This window comes from Gracilinanus agilis, chromosome 1 (assembly GCF_016433145.1).
Source record: "Gracilinanus agilis isolate LMUSP501 chromosome 1, AgileGrace, whole genome shotgun sequence".
Taxonomy (NCBI): Eukaryota; Metazoa; Chordata; class Mammalia; order Didelphimorphia; family Didelphidae; genus Gracilinanus; species Gracilinanus agilis.
Window position 1 is genome coordinate 733,032,338 of NC_058130.1, and position 21,228 is coordinate 733,053,565.

The following is a 21,228-nucleotide window of genomic DNA, read 5'->3' on the forward strand; positions in this document are numbered from 1 at the left end:
AGTGGAAATGCGCATCGGCCATGGGTGGGGGGAGTGGGGGGGGGGGGTGAAGGGGAAAGTAGGAGCATGAATCATGTAACCATGTTAAAAATGATTATTAATAAATGTTAAAAAAAATACAATGCAGCATAGATGATGCTAATGTGTGGTTTTGTGAGTCAATATGCTATCTGCAGGAATCCCTTCCTATCTGACTGATTTCACTGGCTTAAGTGAACCTTTGACACCTTTCAGTCCAGCTGAAAATCCTATCATCTTGTTTAAACATCCTCTAAGATGCTCTGGCTATTAAAATAAAGGGGTTGGAACAGATGGTTTATAAGACCCCTCCCTTCTGACATCCTGCCCTCTAAGGACCCTCCCAGCTCTGACATTCTGTGTTCTAAGCTCCCTCCTAGCTCTGACATTCTCTGTTCTAAGGACCCCCCCCCTCCCAGCTCTGACATTCTCTGTTCTAAGCTCTCTCCCAGTTCTGACTTTCCTGTTCTAAGGTCCCTCCCAACTCTGACATTCTTTGTTCTAAGCTCCCTCCCAGCTCTGACACTCTCTGTTCTAAGGTCCCTCCCAGCTCTGACATTCTCTGTTCTAAGCTCCCTCCCAGCTCTGACATTCTCTGTTCTAAGCTCCCTCCCAGCTCTGACATTCTCTGTTCTAAGCTCTCTCCTAGCTCTGACATTCTCTGTTCTAAGGTCTCTCCCAGCTCTGACATTCTCTGCTCTAAGCTCCCTCCCAGCTCTGACATTCTCTGTTCTAAAGGTCCTTCCAGCCCTGACTTTCCAGCATCCTAATTACCTTCTGGATAACTTAACTGGCTGATAGGTTCTCAGTGACATGAGACCTAGAAGTTTCAGAATTAAAGCACCCAAATCTTCTGCTCTGGGGAAGAATGCCAAGAAGCTGAGTATCCTAGCACCGAGCAGTTAAGCCGCCTACATATCGCATCAGTTTAACACAGGGTTCTTTGGCATAGACCTAGGGAGTGTCTTCTCTCTCCCTTTCCCCACCCCCTATCACCTGGAAATTTCCAAGGACTAAGGTTCCTTGGAAAATAGCAATGTATTTGGGGAGTTGCAGACTCTAAAGGCTGCAGGGCCTCACTGGTCAGATAGCACAACCACCTACCTTTGTACCCCGGCTCCTATCTACCACATGTGGAAGGTGCCCATAGGTACCACATGTTAGATACTCCCTCCTCCCCCAAAACATAACAAAAACAACTCATTATACAGCATTTTAAATTATGCAAAGAGCTTGACATGTCTTGGCTCATTTGGGTCTCACAGCAACCCTGGGAAGTAGACCTAGGGAAACTATTATGTTAAACCCTTCCCTTCTGCCTTAGTATCAATTCTAAGACACAAAAGCAGCAGGGGCTAGGCGATCAGAATTAAGACTTGCCCAGGACACCACAGCTAGGAAGTGACTGAGGGCAGATTTGCCTATGGAAATGAGTATTCCCATTTTACAGATGAAGTCAGAGTATGTGAGCAGTTTAAGGGAGCTCCCCAAGATTACAAAAGGAATATCAGAGTTGGGACCTGAGCTTGGGTCTTCCTGGCTCCAAGTCCAGCACTATTATATCCTCATTGACTCCTTAACCTCCATCCCCACCCTGACCACTCAGAGTTTTGTCTTCGCTCACCACTACATTTACAGCCAATGACCTGCCTCCTATACTTTACTAGGATGGAGCCGTCCTTCTTGGCCCGAGCTTCCTCAGTCTCCATCCATCCTCCAAGCCTAAAGCCTCCTCCTAACCCTCCTAACCGCCCCTCTGATCACTGACAGCCTTATTCATCACTGACAGCTGGTCCTTCCAGGTCAAATCCTTCCTTCCCATCTCCTCGAGAACCACGTTCTAGTGGGCATTCTCTTTTCTCAGGTTCTTCAGTCACTCTATGAGCTTTTTACCCCTTTGCCTACAAAAATACTCTTAAAAGAGCCCTCCTTCAACTCTTCCAGCTACCTTCTCTCCCCCTATTTGTCCCCCTCCTCTTCCCTGCTAAATTTATTGAAAAAGTTGTTAAAACCAGAGGGGCTCTTTGAACCTAGGATTGTCAGAGGCGGGAGTCCTTAGAACAGAGAATGTCAGAGCTGGGAGGACCCTTAGGACAGAGAATACCAGCACTGGGTGGGGGAGAATCTCTTTAGAACACAAGCTACAGAACATCAAAGTTAATAGGAACCAGCAATTCCTAGAGTCCGATCTGCTAATTTTAAAAGGGGGAAACTGAGGACCAGAAAATGCTTCCTTCATCTAAAGCAAATGAGGAGCAAAGCAGAACCAAGTCTTTCAGTTCCTGTCTGTCTTATTTATATTCAGGATTTAGGCAAGGGCTGACTCAGTTTCCTTCCACTTACCCTCTAGAGGGTCCTTGGTGAGGCCCAGCTGACCAATGATGTATCGAGGAATGTCTGTCTTGATGCCCTGACCCACCCGGGCATGTCCTTCCGCTGCTTCCAGGAGGTGGTAGAACTCTTCAGGGTCAAATTCCTGGCAAATAGGGTGGGGAGAATGGCTGGAATGGAGCCCCAGTCAACAGCACTAATACCTAAGCTCAGCAGCAAGTGCTGGACAGAGCGGGGCTGAGGAACGGCAGGCAGTCCAAATCCAGGCACACTGTACTGTACAAAGTGCAGATCTGAGGGTTCCTGCCACTAGCTGCGGGAAGAAGCCAGCTGGCATCTTCTTCCGACACTTACAGGCTATGTGACCAAGGACAGGCTGCCTAACTTCCCAACAATGAATTGAATCCTTGAAGAGGGGCTGTCTGTGCATACAGGTGGCAAGAGAAGCCCCTCACACCAGCAGAAACCCCTCAGAAAGGCCTATGCTAACCCAGAGTTTAGAAGTTTCTCTCAGTCCCAACCAGCCCTAAGCCCTGCTTACCTCACCCCCTCTGTCAAACCAAAACCCTTCATCTCATCCCTCCCTCAAGGCTAGTTCCCAAGCCACCTCAGCCCCAGGGAAATCCACCCCTCGTTAGCCCCTACAGTCTGTAACATCTGTCTGCCAACTCATTGGCTTTGTGGGTGAGCTGAGCTATCCAGGTGAGCTGGCACCAGAATTACAAACTCAGAGCCAGAAAGCTTCTTACATATCACATACTCTAATCCCTTCATGTTACAGATAAGGAAACTGAGGCACAGAGGGGAAGCCTAGGGGCACTGAGAAGGGAAGGCCCTGTCAATGTAAGAAGGTTCACTTCCCGGTGTCTCTTCCAGCAATTAGCACAGTGCATGGCCCATAGGAGACAATATATGCTCCAGACTGTCTCCTTCCCCAGAGCCAAGCACTCACAGAGACACAGCAGGGGCATCAAGCATCCCAGAATCCAGAGGGAGGCCTGAGGTTCCTCAGTCCAGCCTGAAGGGTCTGACCAGACCTCTGGATGAGGTGTGACCAGGCCAGAGGGCCCGCCATCTCCCTTGTTCTGGGCCTCATGGCTCTAATAGAGCTCAGGATTCTGGTGGCCACACAACAATAAATGCTATCAAGCCCAGGAACTCCCCTGGCCTCCCCAATTCTCTATGGGTCTAGCCTCGGCTGCCGCATCTTACATTTGGGTTAGTGATCATCTGAACCAAATGTATAACTTCTCCATTGAAATGACTTATTAAATTCATCCTCTTAGTTCAGTCTAGCCTTTTTGGATACTGATTCCATCGTCCGCCAGGCATACTATCCCTGCCTAACATCATGCTGGGATTACAGGGAATCTGCGGCTGACATCTCCATGCACAGCAGGCTGCATGGGGCCCAAGTTCCATGGGGAGAGCCCATGGCCTGGATGGATCCGCTCAAGAATGGGCCTTTCCCTCCTTCCCTGAGGCGCCAGGCAGTACGCACTCACCAGGCACTCCAGGAGACGCGCAGGCCGGGAGATGACAATCAGGAGCTTCCGAACCAGCTGGCCGATGAAGGAGACCTCCTGGCTCTCTGAGCGCTCGTGGGCCTGTGGAGTCACACACAGAAGAGGGATTAAAAAGCGTCACCCTCTGGGAAGGCCAGACCAGCCATTTCCTCCTTCCTGCACCAGACATTAAGAGACCTTCCTGCATGTGCACAGCCGCCTTGAGAGGTAGGGAAGGCAGGGAGTCTTCTCATTTTTCAGAACAGAAATGAGATCCTGAGAGGAGGCACGATTTACCCAAGGTAAGTCAAGTCAGCAAGCATTATCTGACAAATAGACCTACTAAAATAAAATGTATTTCTATGACAGAAATGTGTATACCTGCATATGCATTCTATACACATATAAACACATGCATATGAGATTAACAATATCTATTGACTTGAGAGAGTAGACAGGACTGCTCTGGCTAAGACCTGGGTTCCCTGGAAGCCTAGGTCTCCTTCCATGGATTGCTCCCCATCAATGCTGACACCAAATCTTTTTTGCTCCAATTTTTGGCTGGACAGACAGGGCACTCCCATATGCACTGAAGTTTCCTTGAAGATGGCTAAGTTTCCAGACCGACTCTCCTCCATTAGGGACCTATGGAAGGCTAAAGGGTCTGCCCAGTTGGGGTGAGGACAAACTGTAACAGAAGGGGAAAAGATCTTGTCTTAGGAGCTGGGAGATCTAGGCTCATCTTAGCCTGAACCCAGAGCTCACTGGGTTCCTTTCGCTCCCTCTGGGACTCAGTTTCTCTATCTGTAAAACAGAGATGATCTATTAAGGCTGTTCTGAAGACAACATCCTATAAATGGTATTGTCACTCTAAAGAAGGATAATTCTCCATTGCCCTTTAGCCCCTTGTTAGCTTTTTTGATGGGTGCTTTAGGCTCTATTCTCATCCCCACCTCCCTTAACCTGGGTCTTTTAGGAAGGAAAAAGAGAGTGGGAGAGCAAGGGAGAAAGAAGTAAGGAGAAGGAAAAGAGAGAAGAGGAAGAGAAAGGAGAGGGAAAAAGGAGGAAAGGAAGATGGAGAGGGGAAAGGAAGGAGGAAGAAGGAAGGTGGAGGAGGAAGAAAGAGGGAAGAAGGGAGAAAAGGGGAAAAGGGGAGAACAGGGAAGCAGGGGTGGGGGTGGGGTGGAGGTTGTGGGGGAGACACTCACGTCTTGCAGCATCTTCTCTAGCTTTTCCTGAAGCTCCAAGAAGTAACGGGAGGTGACCAGGTCCTCCCGGGCCTTGGCCAGACAGTCTCGAGCCAGCTCCACTATCTGGTGGTGAATGAAGCTCAGGACGCCATCGGCCAGGGCCAGGGTGTTGGAGGGGGAGAAGGTAGTGATGATGTCCTGCAGCCGCTCCTCCATCTGTGCAGTGGCCTGTTCAGGGGTGCAGAGAAGAGGGAGAAGAAGCCCTGGAGTGGGAGACCTGGTCCTGCCTCTCCCTGCCATATTGCAGGGGGAAAGAGACTTCCCCTCTGGGCCTCAGTTCCCTCCTTGTAAAATAAAAGGGCCAGGCTCGATGGTCATAAAGGTCACATCCACTGGCTTTATTGCTTACAACCTGTATGACCTTTGGCAAGTCTTTCTGTGTGTGTGTGTGTGTGTGTGTGTGTGTGTGTGTTTTAACCTCCTCCCTCCTGATGGCTGTGGCTCAAAAGAGGGGAGTCTATCTTTTGTTCTGTTTTGTATTACATGCTATAACACCATACAGAACAGACAAACAGTTGATGGAGTGTTTCCGTTTCCTCCTCTGATATTCCCTAAAATGAGAATATCAACACTTATCCTTCCTATCTCACCTGGCAACTGTGATGAATGAATGAGACAAGGCATATGGACCAGGGTTTCTTAACCGAGGGCCCAGGGCCTCCAAATGGTTTGCTTTTTTGGCTTTTATTATTTTGATAACTGGATTTCAAAAGAAGTGGATTCCTTTGTAACACTACGTATTTCATTTTATGCCTGTATCAATGTGATTCTGAGTCCATGACACCAAAAAAGGTAAAGAAACCCTGTTATTATAGAGTTATATGTGTGTGAGCCTCTATTAGAGAGAAAAGGATGGTGGAACTCCTATAACTATGGAAAGGGATCCCAATGGTCCCTTTTCCTCTAGCCTATTAAAGCATAGATTCTCCCTGAGAGCCAGAACCAGCTCCAGGGTGCTGATATCAGGAGGTTTGCCTCCATTCCATTCCAACTTCCATCCCCAAAACTGGTAGCCTGCCAGGACCCTCTGGCTCATCTATCTGCCTCCCAAGCCCCAGGGAGACCATAGGCAGGCCCTTTTTTTTGGGGGGGGGGGGGAGGGGACAGGTTGCCTTGCAGCTCCCAGGATGACATTCCTCAAATGAATCTGCCCCAAACACGGCTATAACCAACAGCAGCTCTGGCCTTACCCCGTGACCCAGTGTAGAAAGGGGATGTTCTGTGAATCATAGAACAGCAGATCCAGAAGCGTCCATGAAGGACACCCATCACCTGACTCCTTCCTAAGGAAGTATCTCCCTGACAACATCCCAGACAAGGAGTCCTCCAGCCTTCAGCAAGATGTTCACTGCCTTTCAAAGTGGCTGGTTCCACTTTGGGATGACCACAATTATTAGGAAGCTTTCCTATTTATCAAGCTGAGATCTCTGCCTCTGTGTCCCCCCACCGTGCTTCTCAGTCTGTCCTCAGGGGCAGAACATTCCCCCCCTTCCACCTAAGATTCAGCTGGAGAGCAACACCCTCCCCCCAGTGAATCTAACCTTGGGAAATCGCTCCTTGTAGACATGATTCATCATGACAATGTCACTGTCAAAGGCTCCTGTGGTTCGCCCGGGGCTGGAAGGGGGGAAAAAACACCAGTTCAAACACTAGGTCTCCTTGATCTAAATGAGGTCAGGCAACAAGAGGCTGCCACCCCCGAAACCTCCTCCCCACCCTACATCCATCATGGGATCTGGGCTCCAAGTAAACGTCACTGCCCAGGAAGGAAGGGAACTAAGTCATGCCCGCCAGGAGCTCTGCTCTCTGGGCAGCCCCCCTACCTGAGGCTGCGGGAGCGAGGCCGCATGCAGGGAGAGCGGCGGCCCCCATCTTCATCCACGATGCTCTCTGAGCTGCGAAAGTGCTTGGAAAGAAAGTGGAGCTCGTCTGGCGTTGGCTGGTATGGCAGCTGGTGCAGCCGCTCTCGGGAAGATGAGGATGACTTGAGTGGGAGAAGAAAGAAAACTGTGGGCACCGGGCTCCCCTGCCACCTGCCCCTGGGGCCAGATGGGGCCAAAGACCTTCCTTGTACCAGCACTGCCTGCTGGCAATGGCACAGCTGGGGGGAACTTCCCTCCAAGGCCCCAAGCTATCTCTACTGAGTTAAGTGAATTGCTCCCTTGGAAGGACCCTTGTCCCCTACACTTAAATGTAAGCCCTACAAAGGGCAAGACCTGGGCTCTGGTTCTCTTTGTATATGTGCTGTTTGCCCCTTAGTAGAAAGGAAGCTTCTTGAAGGCAGAGATAGTTTCATTTCTCCCTGGCACACAGTGGGTGCTTAATAAAAGTTGAATTTAGGTGTTCCCCTGCCCTGAGCAGAGGGGCCCACAAATGGAAAATAGCTCAATTAACCTAAGCTGAATGGGCCTCAGTGTTTCCCAGATGGGTTGTGAGACTGAAGGAGAGACAAAAGCGGGTCATAGAAATAACAGGCAAAGGCAATATCTGGGATCCATTCCTGGCTCTGCTGCTTAGCTGCCAGGTGTCTTTGGCTAAGATGTGTCCATTCCCCAAGCCTCAGGATTCTTGTCTGTCAAATGGGAATGACAATCCCTGCTGGGCCTGCCTCAGCAGCTGGTTGTAGGGATCAAGTAAGATCACAGACAGGGAATGTTTTTGGAGCTTGATAAAGTCTACTGAGAAACAGCTCAAGTTTGGAGAAGAAACAAGGAGTGTCTGAGGTTTTCAGGCACCCATCCCACACCCAGGTTTCCTGATGCTCCCACCCTCCAGCCAGGGAACCCAGAGAGCCTTACCGAGACAGTGGAGCTGGGGGTGTTGGTCCCATAGCCTGAGGAGGGGAGGGAAGCAAGGGACCATCTCCGGCCATCAGCCCTAGAAGAAGAAATGACTTGACAACTCAGCTAGGGGCAGCAGTGAGGGAAGAGTGTATGTGTGTGAGAGAGACCAGAGAGAGAGAGAGACAGAGACAGAGACAGAGAAAAAGAGAGAGAGAGAGAGCTAGAGAGAGAGAGAGAGACAGAGAAAGACAAAGACAGAGAGTCACAGAGAGGGAGAGAGAGAGAGAGAGAGAGTCACAGAGAGACAGAGAGAGTCACAGAGAGACAGAGAAAGTAGGGGGGAGGGGGGAGAGGAGAGAGAGAGAGAGAGAGAGGGGAGGGAGAGACAGAGAGACCTAGGGCATCTTCTTCCCAGCGTGCTCAGACACCACTGTGTGCCTTGTGTCCAGTTGGGGAAGCAAGGGATACAATCAGAAGAGATCTCGGAGGGCTTCTCATCCCTAAGCAGGAATCCCTTTTACAAAATCCAGAAGGAGTGGCCATCCAGTTTCTGCTTGGACACATTGAAAATCTAAAGTCCACCCAGGAGGGTGTCTGGGAGAGACAGTCCACATGAGAGGCTTAGCTGGAGGAAGTGAGGATGAGAAGAGCAGACTTAAGGTTGGGAAGGGGCAAGAGAAAAGGGCTGAGGGAAGACAGAACAGGTGCCTTCAAGGTGTGTTGAGTGGAAGAGGGGTGAGCTCGGTTCTGCTTGGCCCCAGATAGCAGAACTGGGAGCAATGAGTGCAAGAAAAGCAGGTTTTGGCTCCATACATTAGGATAAAGAAAACTCTTCTTAACAAAAATTGGACCTGGCTCCCTGGGAGTCTCCAAGCCAAGGCTGGGTACAGACTGCTTGTTGGGGCTGCAGCAGAAGGGATGATAGTTGTCTGGGTCTGGGTTGGGCTATGGGCACTTTAAGGTTCTCTACCCCTCAGCTTTGGGATTCTGAGCCTCCTAGAGTCCAAAACAGTCCCATTCCTGTGCTCTTAGGGGTTGAGCTGGCTTCCTGAAAGGATTAGTGAGACCCCCCATAAGCTCCTCCTGGCTACAAGGCCAATCCTGACCTCCAAACCCTAGAAGAGCCTCAAGTGGTGCCCCACATCCTCCAGGAAGCCTGCCTTGACTGCTGCAGCACACAATGATCTCTCTTTTTCCTGGAGCTCTTAGAACTAGTTACTGCCAAGACCACAAACACCTCAGCAGTGAAACTCAGTCCCTTACTTGGCTGAGACTGCTTCCTGGCTGGCATCAGGGCTTACTTACCTCCCCAGCATCCAGTTCTCTGACAGCAGAAGCCAGGACCTGTCTCCCACCTCTTCTAAAAATCAGCCAGCCTGGAGCTGAACAGAATTCTCCCTCCCCCTCCTCAGGATCAGCTCTGAGAAGCCTCTTCAGAGGTGCAAGGAAGTGAGAAAATACTAATGCACTCATGGAAGAGTATTGAGGAGGGGACCTGGACAGGGAGGGAGTGTATAAATGGGGGACCTTACATTCTAGAGGCCTGGATCTCAGGGAAGGTCAGCTGAACCCCCCTCCCTGCCTGATACATGACTTTCCTACCCCCACTGCTAAAAGTCATCTCCTAATCCCAGCCTTTTCTGTATGCCTGTGCCATCTCCCACCATATTCGGCTCCACCAAAGGAAGCCATCTGTGCCAAATTCCTGGAAGAAATTACCTGTCAGTCCGAGGCCCATGACTGCATGAAGATTGTTGGTTTATCAGCCAAGAATGGAGAAGGACAGATGAGAGTGGAGCAGAGTCAGGGGCAGGGAGGAAAGGGTTGGGAGGAGAAAGAGGAAGAAGGGATTTAAGGATTTGGGCACCAACATGGCAGCCTCCCCCAGCCAGGCAAACAGCCATCTCCCAATGATCTACTCTAGGGGTAGTGGGAGAAATCCAAACATCACCTAAATTCAGGGGATTTACCCACTCTGAGTATGGACCAAGGTGCTCTAAGGGGGCAAGGGGAAGGGGATTTGGAGGAATAATTCTGAGAAAAGTTCTCAGTGGGGGGGACAGTCAGGACACCTGTGTTCTAGCCTAGGCTTTTCCAAATCCCTGGGTAACCCTGGACAAGTAATTTCATCTGCCAGGGTCTCAGTCTTCTCCTCTGTAAAACAGGGGGTTGAGACTAGATGGCCTCCAAGGTCTCTTCCACCTCTAGATCTAAGCTCCTTCCCAAAGGCAGCATCCTCCCCCCAACCTCTGCTGAACCCATCATCAGAGCAGGGAAACTCACCTTCGTGCAAAGGGGAAGTTTACAGTCGTGCTGGCCGAGAAGTTCCGAGGACTATCTAAGGGGCTGCTGCCAGCTATGGGGAGGGGACAGAGAAATCGAGTCATGAAGCGCTGACACCAACCCCTCACCCCAGGACAGACTCAAGAGACTACCTGGGCCATGTCTGCCAAAGAAGAAATCCTGCCTACTGGGGAGAGGGGATGCACAGGTTTGTGTTTCTGCTTGGGAGTCTGCCACCTCATATTGTAATGCCCCTCATACTCACCTGTAGGCACAGAGAGTGGGGACAGAGGTCGGGAGAGGGTGGGTGAGGGCGTCCCCACCACCAGGCTTTTCCTGTTGCCACTGCGGCAGCTGCAAGAGAGGAGGAGACCAGGAGAAAGTTCAGCAAGTGGGAGAGGACCAGTGCCCCTGGGAACTGTGGTTTGCCAGCAAACCTCAGTTCCCTGTCTACTAGGACCAAAGGAGTCACGCCCAGGGCACAGCTGGGGCAGGTAAAATGGTCTCTTTTAGTTCTCCCTTTCTTTTGGCTCTAGGTTCCAAGATTCTTTCTAGTTCGTATATTCCAGGAGCCAAGGACAAGAGCTGAAAGGAAGCCAAAAGACCAGTCTTTGCTTAAAGAGACATCCCCACTACTTCCTATAGCATCCCACCATTCCACTTTGGATTCCACTCACACCCATATCTGGTTCTCCAAAGCATTTACCAATGCATGACTCCTATCTCTGCTCCCTGGGCCCAAGCAGAACAAGGTGAACCTTGAGACCATACAAAAATCCCTCAAACACTTAAAAGATGTCTACTAGGGCCTCCCCCTCCTCTCCCACACCCACAGTCTGCTCTTCTCCAAGTCACATAGCCCCATTCTTTCCAAGGATCATACCCAATGGCCAAAACTCCAAGGCCCTTCACATTATGAACAACCCTTCTCTGGATGCCTGTCCTAAAGCTGCCAATCACTGCAAGCAATTGTGAAATGCCTACCATGTGCTTGGGCACAGTACTAAGTGTTGGAGGGTACAAATACAGAAAGCAAAACGAAGTCTTGAAGGATCCTTATACCCTTAAAACATTCTCTGTTCTAAGCTCCCTCCCAGCTCTGACATTCTGTTTTAAGGGTCCTCCCAGCTCTGACATTCTCTGTTCTAAGGGTCCTCCCAGCTCTGACATTCTCTGTTCTAAGGACTCTCCCAGCTCTGACATTCTGTTCTAAGGGCCTCCCAGCTCTGACATTCTCTGTTCTAAGCTCCCTCCCAGCTCTGACATTCTCTATTCTAAGTTCTCTCCCAGCTCTGACATTCTCTGTTCTAAGGGCCCTCCCAGCTCTGACATTCTCTGTTCTAAGCTCCCTCCCAGCTCTGACATTCTGTTCTAAGGGTCCTCCCAGCTCTGACATTCTCTGTTCTAAGCTCCCTCCCAGCTCTGACATTCTAAGGGTCCTCCCAGCTCTGACATTCTCTATTCTAAATTCTCTCCCAGCTCTGACATTCTCTGTTCTAAGGTCTTTCCCAGCTCTGACACTCTCTATTCTAAGTTCTCTCCCAGCTCTGACACTCTCTGTTCTAAGGACTCTCCCAGCTCTGACATTCTCTGTTCTAAGGGCCCTCCCAGCTCTGACATTCTCTGTTCTAAGGGCCCTCCCAGCTCTGACATTCTCTGTTCTAAGCTCCCTCCCAGCTCTGACATTCTCTGTTCTAAGCTCCCTCCCAGCTCTGACATTCTCTGTTCTAAGTTCTCTCCCAGCTCTGACATTCTCTGTTCTAAGGGCCTCCCAGCTCTGACATTCTCTGTTCTAAGCTCCCTCCCAGCTCTGACATTCTCTGTTCTAAGGACCCTCCCAGATCTGACATTCTCTATTCTAAGGTCCCTCCCAGCTCTGACATTCTCTCTTCTAAGGTCTCTCCCAGCTCTGACATTCTCTGTTCTAAGGTCCCTCCCAGCTCTGACACTCTCTCTTCTAAGCTCCCTCCAAACTCTGACATTCTGTTTTGTTTTGTTTTTTTAAACCCTTGTACTTCAGTGTATTGTCTCATAGGTGGAAGATTGGTAAGGGTGGGCAATGGGGGTCAAGTGACTTGCCCAGGGTCACACAGCTGGGAAGTGGCTGAGGCCGGGTTTGAACCTAGGACCTCCTGTCTGTAGGCCTGACTCTCACTCCACTGAGCTACCCAGCTGCCCCTGACATTCTGTTTTAAGGATTCTCCCAGCTCTGACATTCTGTTCTAAGGGTCCTCCCAGCTCTGACATTCTCTGTTCTAAGAACTCTCTTAGCTCTGACATTCTCTGTTCTAAGAACTCTCTTAGCTCTGACATTCTCTCTTCTAAGGGTCCTCCCAGCCCTGATAATTTATGCTGCTTCTTTGAATAATAATAGCTAACAATCATGTCGTACATCATGGTTTGCACAGTGCTTAACAAATATTATTTTGTTTGATCTCTACAATAATTCTATGAGGTAGGTGCTATTATTCCCATTTTACAGATGAGAAAACTGATATTTAAAGAGGTAAATCATCTGCCCAAGATCACACAGCTAATGAATCTGAAGAGAGAGTCTATTAAAAGAATCTATTAAGACCCTGATACTTTCTGTTCTTTTCATTTCCCTTCTCAGGGGCCTTTGTAGTATAGGTTGGGAGGTGGAGAGCACACTAGATTTTGACAGGCTTCCCAGAATCCAGCTGGCTTCTGGAATCCCTCAGGAGTCTGCCTTACCCATGTCACATAGGACAGCTGCCTCTGGGTACCCCTCTCACAACTGGAATGTCTTTCTTCCCTCCTCTGTGGCCTGGTTGAGGTTCCCTGCCCTCAAGAACACCCACCTTGACTGTCCTCTGACAATGAGGTTCCAGTGTGTCCCCTCTCTTCACTCTCCCCTCCTCTTTGTCTTATCTCCGCCCTTGTCTCCATCTCTTTCTCTCCCTTTCTGTGTCTCTCTCCTCCTTCATCTCTATCTCTCACCAGCTTTATTCCTCCCCACCTTTCTGAGCCTTGTATGTCTCCCCTTGATCCTACGGAATCCTTTGCTCTTCTTTTCAAGGTGACTCCTCTCCCCAACCAGACTATGGAGGGCACAAGGCTCCCTCCTTTCCTCCTGCAAATGCTGGCCTCAGGGAAGCCAGGTCAGGTCAGTAAAAGTGGCCAAGGCTCCAGAAAGGATGCTTTGGGAGCAATCCCAGGACTGGTGCTCCTGTTCCTGAGCCCCTTCCACTCCCCTCCTAACAAGGCTAAGCAGAAGGGAGGAAGGAGGGAGCCTCCTCCACCCCTATCCATGCAATCACCTAAAGCACAGCTCCTGACACCTCAACAAGTGAAGCTTTGCCCACAGAGCCCGCCAACGCTCCCCAGAGCTAGTGTCTTCTCAGTCTCTGTCTCCGTCCCTATCTCTCAGTTCCAAGCTGGGCAAGGCCATTAGTAACTCCTATTAAGCCAGTGGAGGGAAGTTGGACAGACTTTACAGAGGGGTAAATGGTGTCAGAAATGCTGACCTGCACTCCCTAGATAAAGGTCCAGACACCTAGCATCAAAGAGCAAGAGAAGGCCAAGCTCTGAACTTAGGGAGATTTCCATACTACTACTACTACTACTACTACTACTACTACTACTACTACTACCACTACCACTACTAAGAACAAGCCCCATCATTCCCTCACAGCAACCCACAAGGTAGAGTGGTAAAAGGAACCATTACTCCAGTTTACAGGTGAGGAAATTGAGGTCTAGAGATTTCTGGCACTAAGGTCTATGAGGACCGAGTCTTTTATCTTTCTTAATTCTTTCCAGGGTTCAGGGCTCTGTAGAGGATAATCACTTAACAAATATTTGTTTAATAATAAAATGATTATAGTTTCTATCTGAATAAAAAGGAGTGCCTAGGGGGCATAGTGGATAGAGCATTGGGCTTAGATTCAGAAAAATCTGGGTTCAAATCTAGCCTCCGACATTAACTATGTGACCCTGGGCAAGTTGCTTAATTTGTTTGCCTCAGTTTCCTGGTCTGTAAAAAATTACTCTGGAGAAGGAAATGACATTCCAGTTTCTTTGCAAGAAAAATGCCAAAATTAGGTCACAGATAGGCCTGAACAACAACAAAATTTTATATAATCCTTTCAGGTTTGCAAAGCACTTCAGAGACCTTATCTCTTGGAGCCCAACACATCAACCCCAAGGAGTGACGGTGATGGCTCATGTTTATGCAGGTTTTACAAATAAAAGGCCTAGGAAGGCTGAATGATTTCCCCAGGTCTGAGGGGTCAGCCCCCAGGTCTTCCTGTTTCTGAGTCAGATCTTCATCCATTAGGCCTGTCACAGAACTGGCAGGGGGCAGATCTCACTTAGTTCTGTACCCTTCCCCTGCACTTGGTCTCATCGAGGTGGATCAGGAAAAGGAAGGGAAAAAGCATTTATTAAGAGCCTACTGTGTGTGAGGCACTGAGTTAATAACAAATATCTCATTTGATACAACAATCCTGTGAGGAAGGTCTATTAAATCCCCATTTTACAGGAAGAAATGGAGGCAAAGACGGCTGCTAAGAGTCACAAAGCCAGTAAATATTCAAGGCTAGATTTGAACTCAGGCTTGGGGTTTTATCCACTGGGCCACCAAATGTCTGCTGAATGAAACCACTGAATGTCAATGGGTAGGCAGTGTAGTAGTAAAACTCAACCACAGTCTAGGAGTCAAGGGGCTCAGATTCTAGTCCTAGGTCTGCCCGACTCCAGGTGGGGCATTCCTCTGCTGCCTCAGTTCCCCTGACCTGTAAAACAAGGTCTGGGCGACCTGGAAGAAACCTTCCATATTTTCTACAACTACTCTTAATTCAACATGTCAGAACTGGATTTACCATCTCAAGGCCCCAGACACTGTCGCCCCTCCTGTCAACGTCCCTATTACTGTAGAGGGGAACACTATCCTACCAATCCCTTCAGGCTTCCAACCTAGGAGCCATCCTGGCCTTCTCACTTGCTCCTCCCCCCATCTAGGCTATGGCCAAGGCCTGTCATCACTTCTACAGGATCTCTGGCATATGCCCCCTCCTCTCCTCTGACACTGCCACCTTCTAATGCAGACCCTCATCACCTACCTGGGCCCCTGCCTCAAGTCTCTCTCCACTTCCATCCATCCTCCATTCAGTCCAAAGTAACTTTCCTAAAGCCTAGGTTCAACCACATCATACATCCAACAACTCAAGAAACCCCAGTGGCTCCCTATTGCTCCCAGGAGCAAATATAAAATGCTGTTTGGCATTTAAAGCCCTTCACAGCCTAGCCCCCTTTCCTGTCTTCTTATCCCTGCCCCCCAATGTCCTCTTTGATCTGGTGGCACTGGCCTCCTGGCTGTTCCTTAAACAAGGCGCTCCATTCCCAGACATTTTCTCTGGCTGCTCCCCATTCCTAGAATGATCTCCCTCTTCATTTCTGTCTCCTACTTAATGCTCATTTCCTATTTATCCTTCTTTTACCTGTTATTTCCCCCACTGGAATTGTAAGCTCTTTGATGGCAGGAACTGTCTTTTACCTTTCTTTGTATCTTCAACCCTCAGCACAAAGTCTGGCACAGAGTAAAGGTTTCATAAATGCTTACTGAATCACTGGAAAGGGTGTCCTGGGAAGAGTCAGCTCAAGCCCTGGCTCTGCTACTTTGGACTTTTAACAGCTCTGTGCCTCAGTTTCCTCTAATGTAAAATGGGGAGGCTATAATAGATGACCTTCAAGGACCATCCCAGTTTTAAATCTATGATCTCATGAGAACAAGAAGAGACTCTGGGGACATCTGTGTCTTCCAGTCTACTTGAACACAGGATTCTACCCTATATAATTGCTGGCAAGGGACCATCTGGCTCTTGTTTGGAGACCTCCAGTGATGGGGAGCTATCTATCTATCCATCCATACATCTATTTAATTTATCTATCATACATCTATCCATCCATCCAATTTATCTATCATCTATCTAATTTATCTATCCATCCATCTATTTTATTCTCTATAATCTATCTACCCATTTACCATCTATCTGTTATCTATCATCTATCCATCCATCCATCTAACTTATCTATCACCTATCTATCCATTCAACTAATTTATCATCCATCCATTCAATTTATCCGTCCATCCATCCATCTAATTTATCTATCATCTATCTATCCATCCATTTTATTTAATCAATCTCTCTCTCTCATCCATCCAATCTAAGATCCTCCTGAAGCAGCCCATTCTCTTTGGGGGTAGCTAGAAACATGTTTATGAGGAGTGTGATTCAAACCTTGGCACAACTTCCTGTCCCTGAGGGCCCAGCTAGTCCTAACTCTCTGTTTGAAGTCTGGCCGAGTTGGGCCGTGTCTGACCAGGCCACTCCCTCTGCTGGTGGCCTTTCCTGGGGCTGGGCGGAAGCACTGCCCTTGAAGCATCCCTGGCTCCCAGGGGCATAGGTGTGTGTATGAAACTGAACTGAACGGAAAATCTGCCCTGGCCAACACCAGAAGCCACTCCCTGTCCTGCCCTGTCAGAGGATGTGATGGTGTTATCACTCAGCTGATGTGGTTAGAGGGAGCCCAAGGGAGACGGAGGAAGCCACCCTGTGGGTACAGGGTCTCAGCTGGGGAGGAGAAACTGCTCTTACCTCGGCTTACCCTAGGATGCTGTCCCCTCTCCCGTAAGACCTAGCTCAAGGCCACAGAGCCTTGCTGGGCCACTGCCATCCCCAGGGATGTTGCCCTTCTCCCACCAACTGTCTGGAGCAAGGAGGGCCCTTAAGAGATCAATCTAGTTCTCTCATTTTTCAGCCAAGGAAACTGAGGCCCAGGCAGGGATGGCTTTACCTAAGGTGATAAATAGCTCAGCAGAGGAGCTGATCCAAACCTAGGGCCTCTGACGGCATAGCCAATGCTCTTGTCCCTTTCAGGAAGTCAGTGGAAGACTGAAACCCAAATCACCAGGCCTCAACCCTGCCCTGGGGAGCCTCCCCAAGAAGGGCACCTTGTCGTATCTGAATCCTGAGGACACTGCAGGGGGCCTCTGCTTCCATGAGGCCTTAGACTGTATTAGAAGGTACTCATGCTGGGCCTGGAGTCAGAGAGACTCATTGCTGTGAGTTCAAATCCAGCCTCAGACACTTCTATAGCTGGGTGACCCTGGGCAAGTCACTTAACTCTGTAGGCCTCATCTGTTTCCTCACCTGTCAAATGAACTAGAAAAGGAAATGGCAAACCCCTTGGGTATCTCTGCCAAGAAAAATCACAAAAGGGGCCACGAAGAGTCAGACACAAATGAAAATGATCCACCAACAACAGAAGGCACTCTACCCATTTCTTCCTGGGGACATCCCAGCAATCCTTCAAAGCCAGCCCCAACTTCACCTCACACTCCTCCTCTGGGCCTCTGGTCCTACCATCCTGTGGCGCTCAATACTCCTCAGATAGGAGGCCTTTAAATTTTGTGTCAGGGCTCCTGAGGCAATCTGGTGAAGCCCAAGGCCCCATTTCAGAAAAAGGTTTTTGAATGCATAAAGATGACCAATCATACCGAACACACAGGAATTCAAATAGAGGAAACCAATTATATTAAAATACTGTATAGTTAGGGGCAGCTGGGTAGCTCAGTGGAGTGAGAGTCAGGCCTAGAGACAGGAGGTCCTAGGTTCAAACCCGGCCTCAGCCACTTCCCAGCTGTGTGACCCTGGGCAAGTCACTTGACCCCCATTGCCCACCCTTACCAATCTTCCACCTATGAGACAATACACTGAAGTACAAGGGTTAAAAAAAATATATAAAATATATACACACACAAACACACACAGAGCTTATAAAACCTGTAAATAAAATATATTAAATTTATAAAAAAAAATACTGTATAGTTAAATATTTATATACATATATATGTGTATATATATATATTTAAGTTCATGACTTCCAAGTTAAGAACCCTTGCTTTCCTAATAATAATAATAAATTTAAATGGGGCAGCTAAATGGGGATAGCCAAGCCTAGAGAGGGGAGGTCCTGTGTTCAAATCTGATGTAGGATATGTCCTAGTTGTGTGACCCTAAGCAAGTCACTTAATCCCAACAGCCTAGCTCTTACTCCTCTTCTGCCTTGGAAGGGCTCCTTAGTATGGATTCTAAGACAAAAGGTAAGGATTTAAAAAAAAGAAAAAAAGAATCCTGGCTTTCTTAGATGGTGAGATTCCTGAGGGCCACAGATTGTTTTTAGGCTCCATCTGGAAGGGCTCAGACTTCCTTTGAGCAAAAGAAACAATTTAAACGGAAAAAAAAACAGTCCCAGCAGAAAGCGGAATGTGGATTTTGGGGATCCCCCCACCAAGTCTCCTTTTAGCTCGGGGCTCTGCAGGCGACAAACAGGTTCAGAAGAGCCACCAGGTCCCCCCATCACACACAAGCACAAAAGTATAAAAAGATGTTCACAGGCCCACATTCTCAGGAAACCACAGAAGCAGCTGCATGTGTCAACCATCAAGGCTCTGAGGGCTCTCCCAGCTAGGACATTCTCTGTTCTAAGGGCCCCCAGTGTCAGGAAAACCCCGAGGTCAAATCCAGGCCCAGACCCTTACAGTGTGAGCCTGGAAAGTCCCTTGACTGATGGCCAGCTCACAGTTTCCTCAACTGTAAAATGGGGATAATAACAGCATGATCGTAACTATGATGGGCTTAGTGTAGTGTCTGGCACCTAGTAGGTCCCTAATAAATGTATTTCTTTTTTCCTTCTCTGCCAGACCCATACTGTAACACTGTAGTTCAGCCCTAAGGGCCCTTGGCTCTCCCATCCTGGGCCCTAAGTCAGGTCCTTCTTAAGGACATCTCTGATCCTCTCTAGTTGAAGGAGCCTCTCCAGCTCTGATACTAGATCTGGCCTTGCTGAGCATCATGACAGACTGCTGTGGTTTCCTATGAAGGGCGGTCTGCAAGCATTTTTTATCCTCTGTGCATCTTCCTTGGCCCAAGTGGTGCCAGCCACCTCACAACCCCCTTCCATCTGCCTCTCATGTTCCCCCCAGCTCTGCTGGGTTAGGGATCCAGCTAGGACAGACTGGGTCCTGGAATCCCTGTAGTATCTGCATGACCAAGTCTCCCCACCTCTCAGAATGTTTGTTTGTTCTCTGTAAAAGGAGGAAATAATAAAACCCACAAGCACCTGTTGACAGCAGGGTGCTCAGTGGATTGAGAGCCAGGCCTGGAGAGGGTTCAGCTCTGGCCCCTGATACTTCCTAACAGTGTGACCCTGGGCAAGTCACTTCACCCCCACTGCCTAGACCTTACGGCTCTTCTGCCTTGGAACCAATACACAATAAGGATGATCCTGAGACGAAAGGTAAGGGTTTAAAAAACAACAAAGACATACAGAATCATACATGTACAGCTGCTCATCCCAACTGCCTCATTTTATAAAGGAAGAGACTGAGGCTCAAGGAGGGGATGGGACTTGTCCAAGGTCTCCCAGGGAGTCACCATCAGAGGTAAAATCTGAGTGGAGCCTGGAAGCAGCGCTCTCTGTGCTTCAAAGCATTTTCTCTCTAATCCAAATACCTTATTTTACAGGCAGAGGGTTAGCCAGCTCCAGGGCAGTAGGGGGTCACTTATTTGGCCCACCATGTGTGTGCCAACAAGGTAAGAAATGTAAAATCCGCTCAGACCGTCCAGGGGAGACCCTGGCCCTGGGAGAGCTCCCCCCAATCCCCAAGAGATAAGAGAGTCTTTTTTAATGAAGGCTGCTGAGGAAGGACCTAGGCTGAGGCCCAGGCCTGGGGGTCTGTTCTCTCAGCCCTAAGGTAAGCCCGGATGGCCAACAGCTGAAGTCCCAGGCCAGTCCCAGGAACAGCATCCTGTGGTGAGTCTAGGCTTTAAGGGCCTTGTTCGCCTCTGTGGTTGAGGACTCCCCAGATTCCCCCATACCAACTTGCCTCTACAAGGGGCAGGGGCTCCCCTGGACAAAAGAGGAGGCTGGCTCCCCACTAGAGGAAACAATCAGGCCTGTTAACATCTAAGGCTACCAGTTACCCCGTCCTGTTCCCCTCTTCCCACAAGCTGCCTCCTGTCCTGCCAAAGGGCAGAGCCAGATACCTTCCTGGCTGGGTCATCCCAACCCCAGACTGTCCAGATGGGGGGAGGGAAGGGCCAAGGAATAGTGGAGGGGATGAATCACTTGGGGGTGCGATCATGAGCCCAAATCATCAGCCTCCTCCCTGCTGTCTCTTTCTGACACAGCCAGAGCCCACATCAGTGTGCCCCTGGAGGTGAGATGCCAATGTTCCCCGCTTTGTAAAGTGGGGCGCCCCTGAGGCTTTGGATGCCATGGTGGGGGCCCGCGGCTAGACAGCACTGTGCCAGGCTGGCCTCCCTGCCCCGCTACTCCTCTTCGTGCCTCCCATCTCATGCCAAGGATGCTCTCCTTCCTCACCTGGATCTTGGAATCCTGAGTCAGGACATTCGGCTCCAGGGCGCCACCCTCCCTCCCCCGAGGGCCCTAACAGCCTGAGGGTCCTAGTTTGAGAGGACAATCCCTCCCATTCTGGGGAGTCCCGGGGGTGGCACAGGCAGCAAAAACACCCCTCCCCCGACACAGGATGGGGCTGCCCCGCTCCCCAGAGATCATGGAAGCAAGCTCTGAGTTCAGGGCCAGGCGGGAGCCGTTAGGAGCTTCCCACGCGCCCTGCCCCCTTCCCCTGCCGAGCTCACAATCCCGGCGGGCGGCTCGGCGGCGGCGGCCCTGCCCCGTCCACCCTTCCCGGCCCGGTACCTCTTGGAGCGCTGCAGAAGCGCGCCCTTGGCCAGACGGCTCCGGTGGCCGGGGGCCGGCGCGGCAGTCCAGTAGCTGGGGTCCGACATGCTCCGGCTCTTTGTCCGCCGCGGCGGCAGGCGCCCCCCGGGCCGGGCCGGGCATGCACGGAGGGCGGGGGCTAGGGGGACGGGCTCAGCGCGGCTCGGGGCCCGGGAGCCGCCCGGGGAGCCGCCCGGGGAGCCGCGCGCCCACAGCCGTGGCCGTGGCCATGCCCCGGCCCGGGGGAGGGAGGGGAGGCTGCTTCACGCGCTGGCCGCGGGGGCGGGG

The 21,228-nt window shown here is 50.1% G+C and overlaps 1 protein-coding gene across 1 annotated transcript in view; it reads right to left on the reverse strand.

The window, feature by feature from the left end:
• The window catches only part of MAST3 (microtubule associated serine/threonine kinase 3), a 53,760-nt gene extending 32,752 nt beyond the window's left edge, over positions 1 to 21,008 (reverse strand). Inside the window, exons 1-10 of the mRNA XM_044672411.1 lie at positions 20,920 to 21,008; positions 10,436 to 10,524; positions 10,171 to 10,243; positions 9,607 to 9,627; positions 7,903 to 7,981; positions 6,928 to 7,088; positions 6,646 to 6,721; positions 5,063 to 5,272; positions 3,855 to 3,956; positions 2,362 to 2,494 (exon numbers count right to left, since the gene is read on the reverse strand). Of these exons, the coding sequence (XP_044528346.1) occupies positions 2,362 to 2,494; positions 3,855 to 3,956; positions 5,063 to 5,272; positions 6,646 to 6,721; positions 6,928 to 7,088; positions 7,903 to 7,981; positions 9,607 to 9,627; positions 10,171 to 10,243; positions 10,436 to 10,524; positions 20,920 to 21,008 (1,033 nt within the window). The remainder of the gene's footprint in view (positions 1 to 2,361; positions 2,495 to 3,854; positions 3,957 to 5,062; positions 5,273 to 6,645; positions 6,722 to 6,927; positions 7,089 to 7,902; positions 7,982 to 9,606; positions 9,628 to 10,170; positions 10,244 to 10,435; positions 10,525 to 20,919) is intronic.
• Between the last annotated feature and the right edge of the window lie 220 nt (positions 21,009 to 21,228).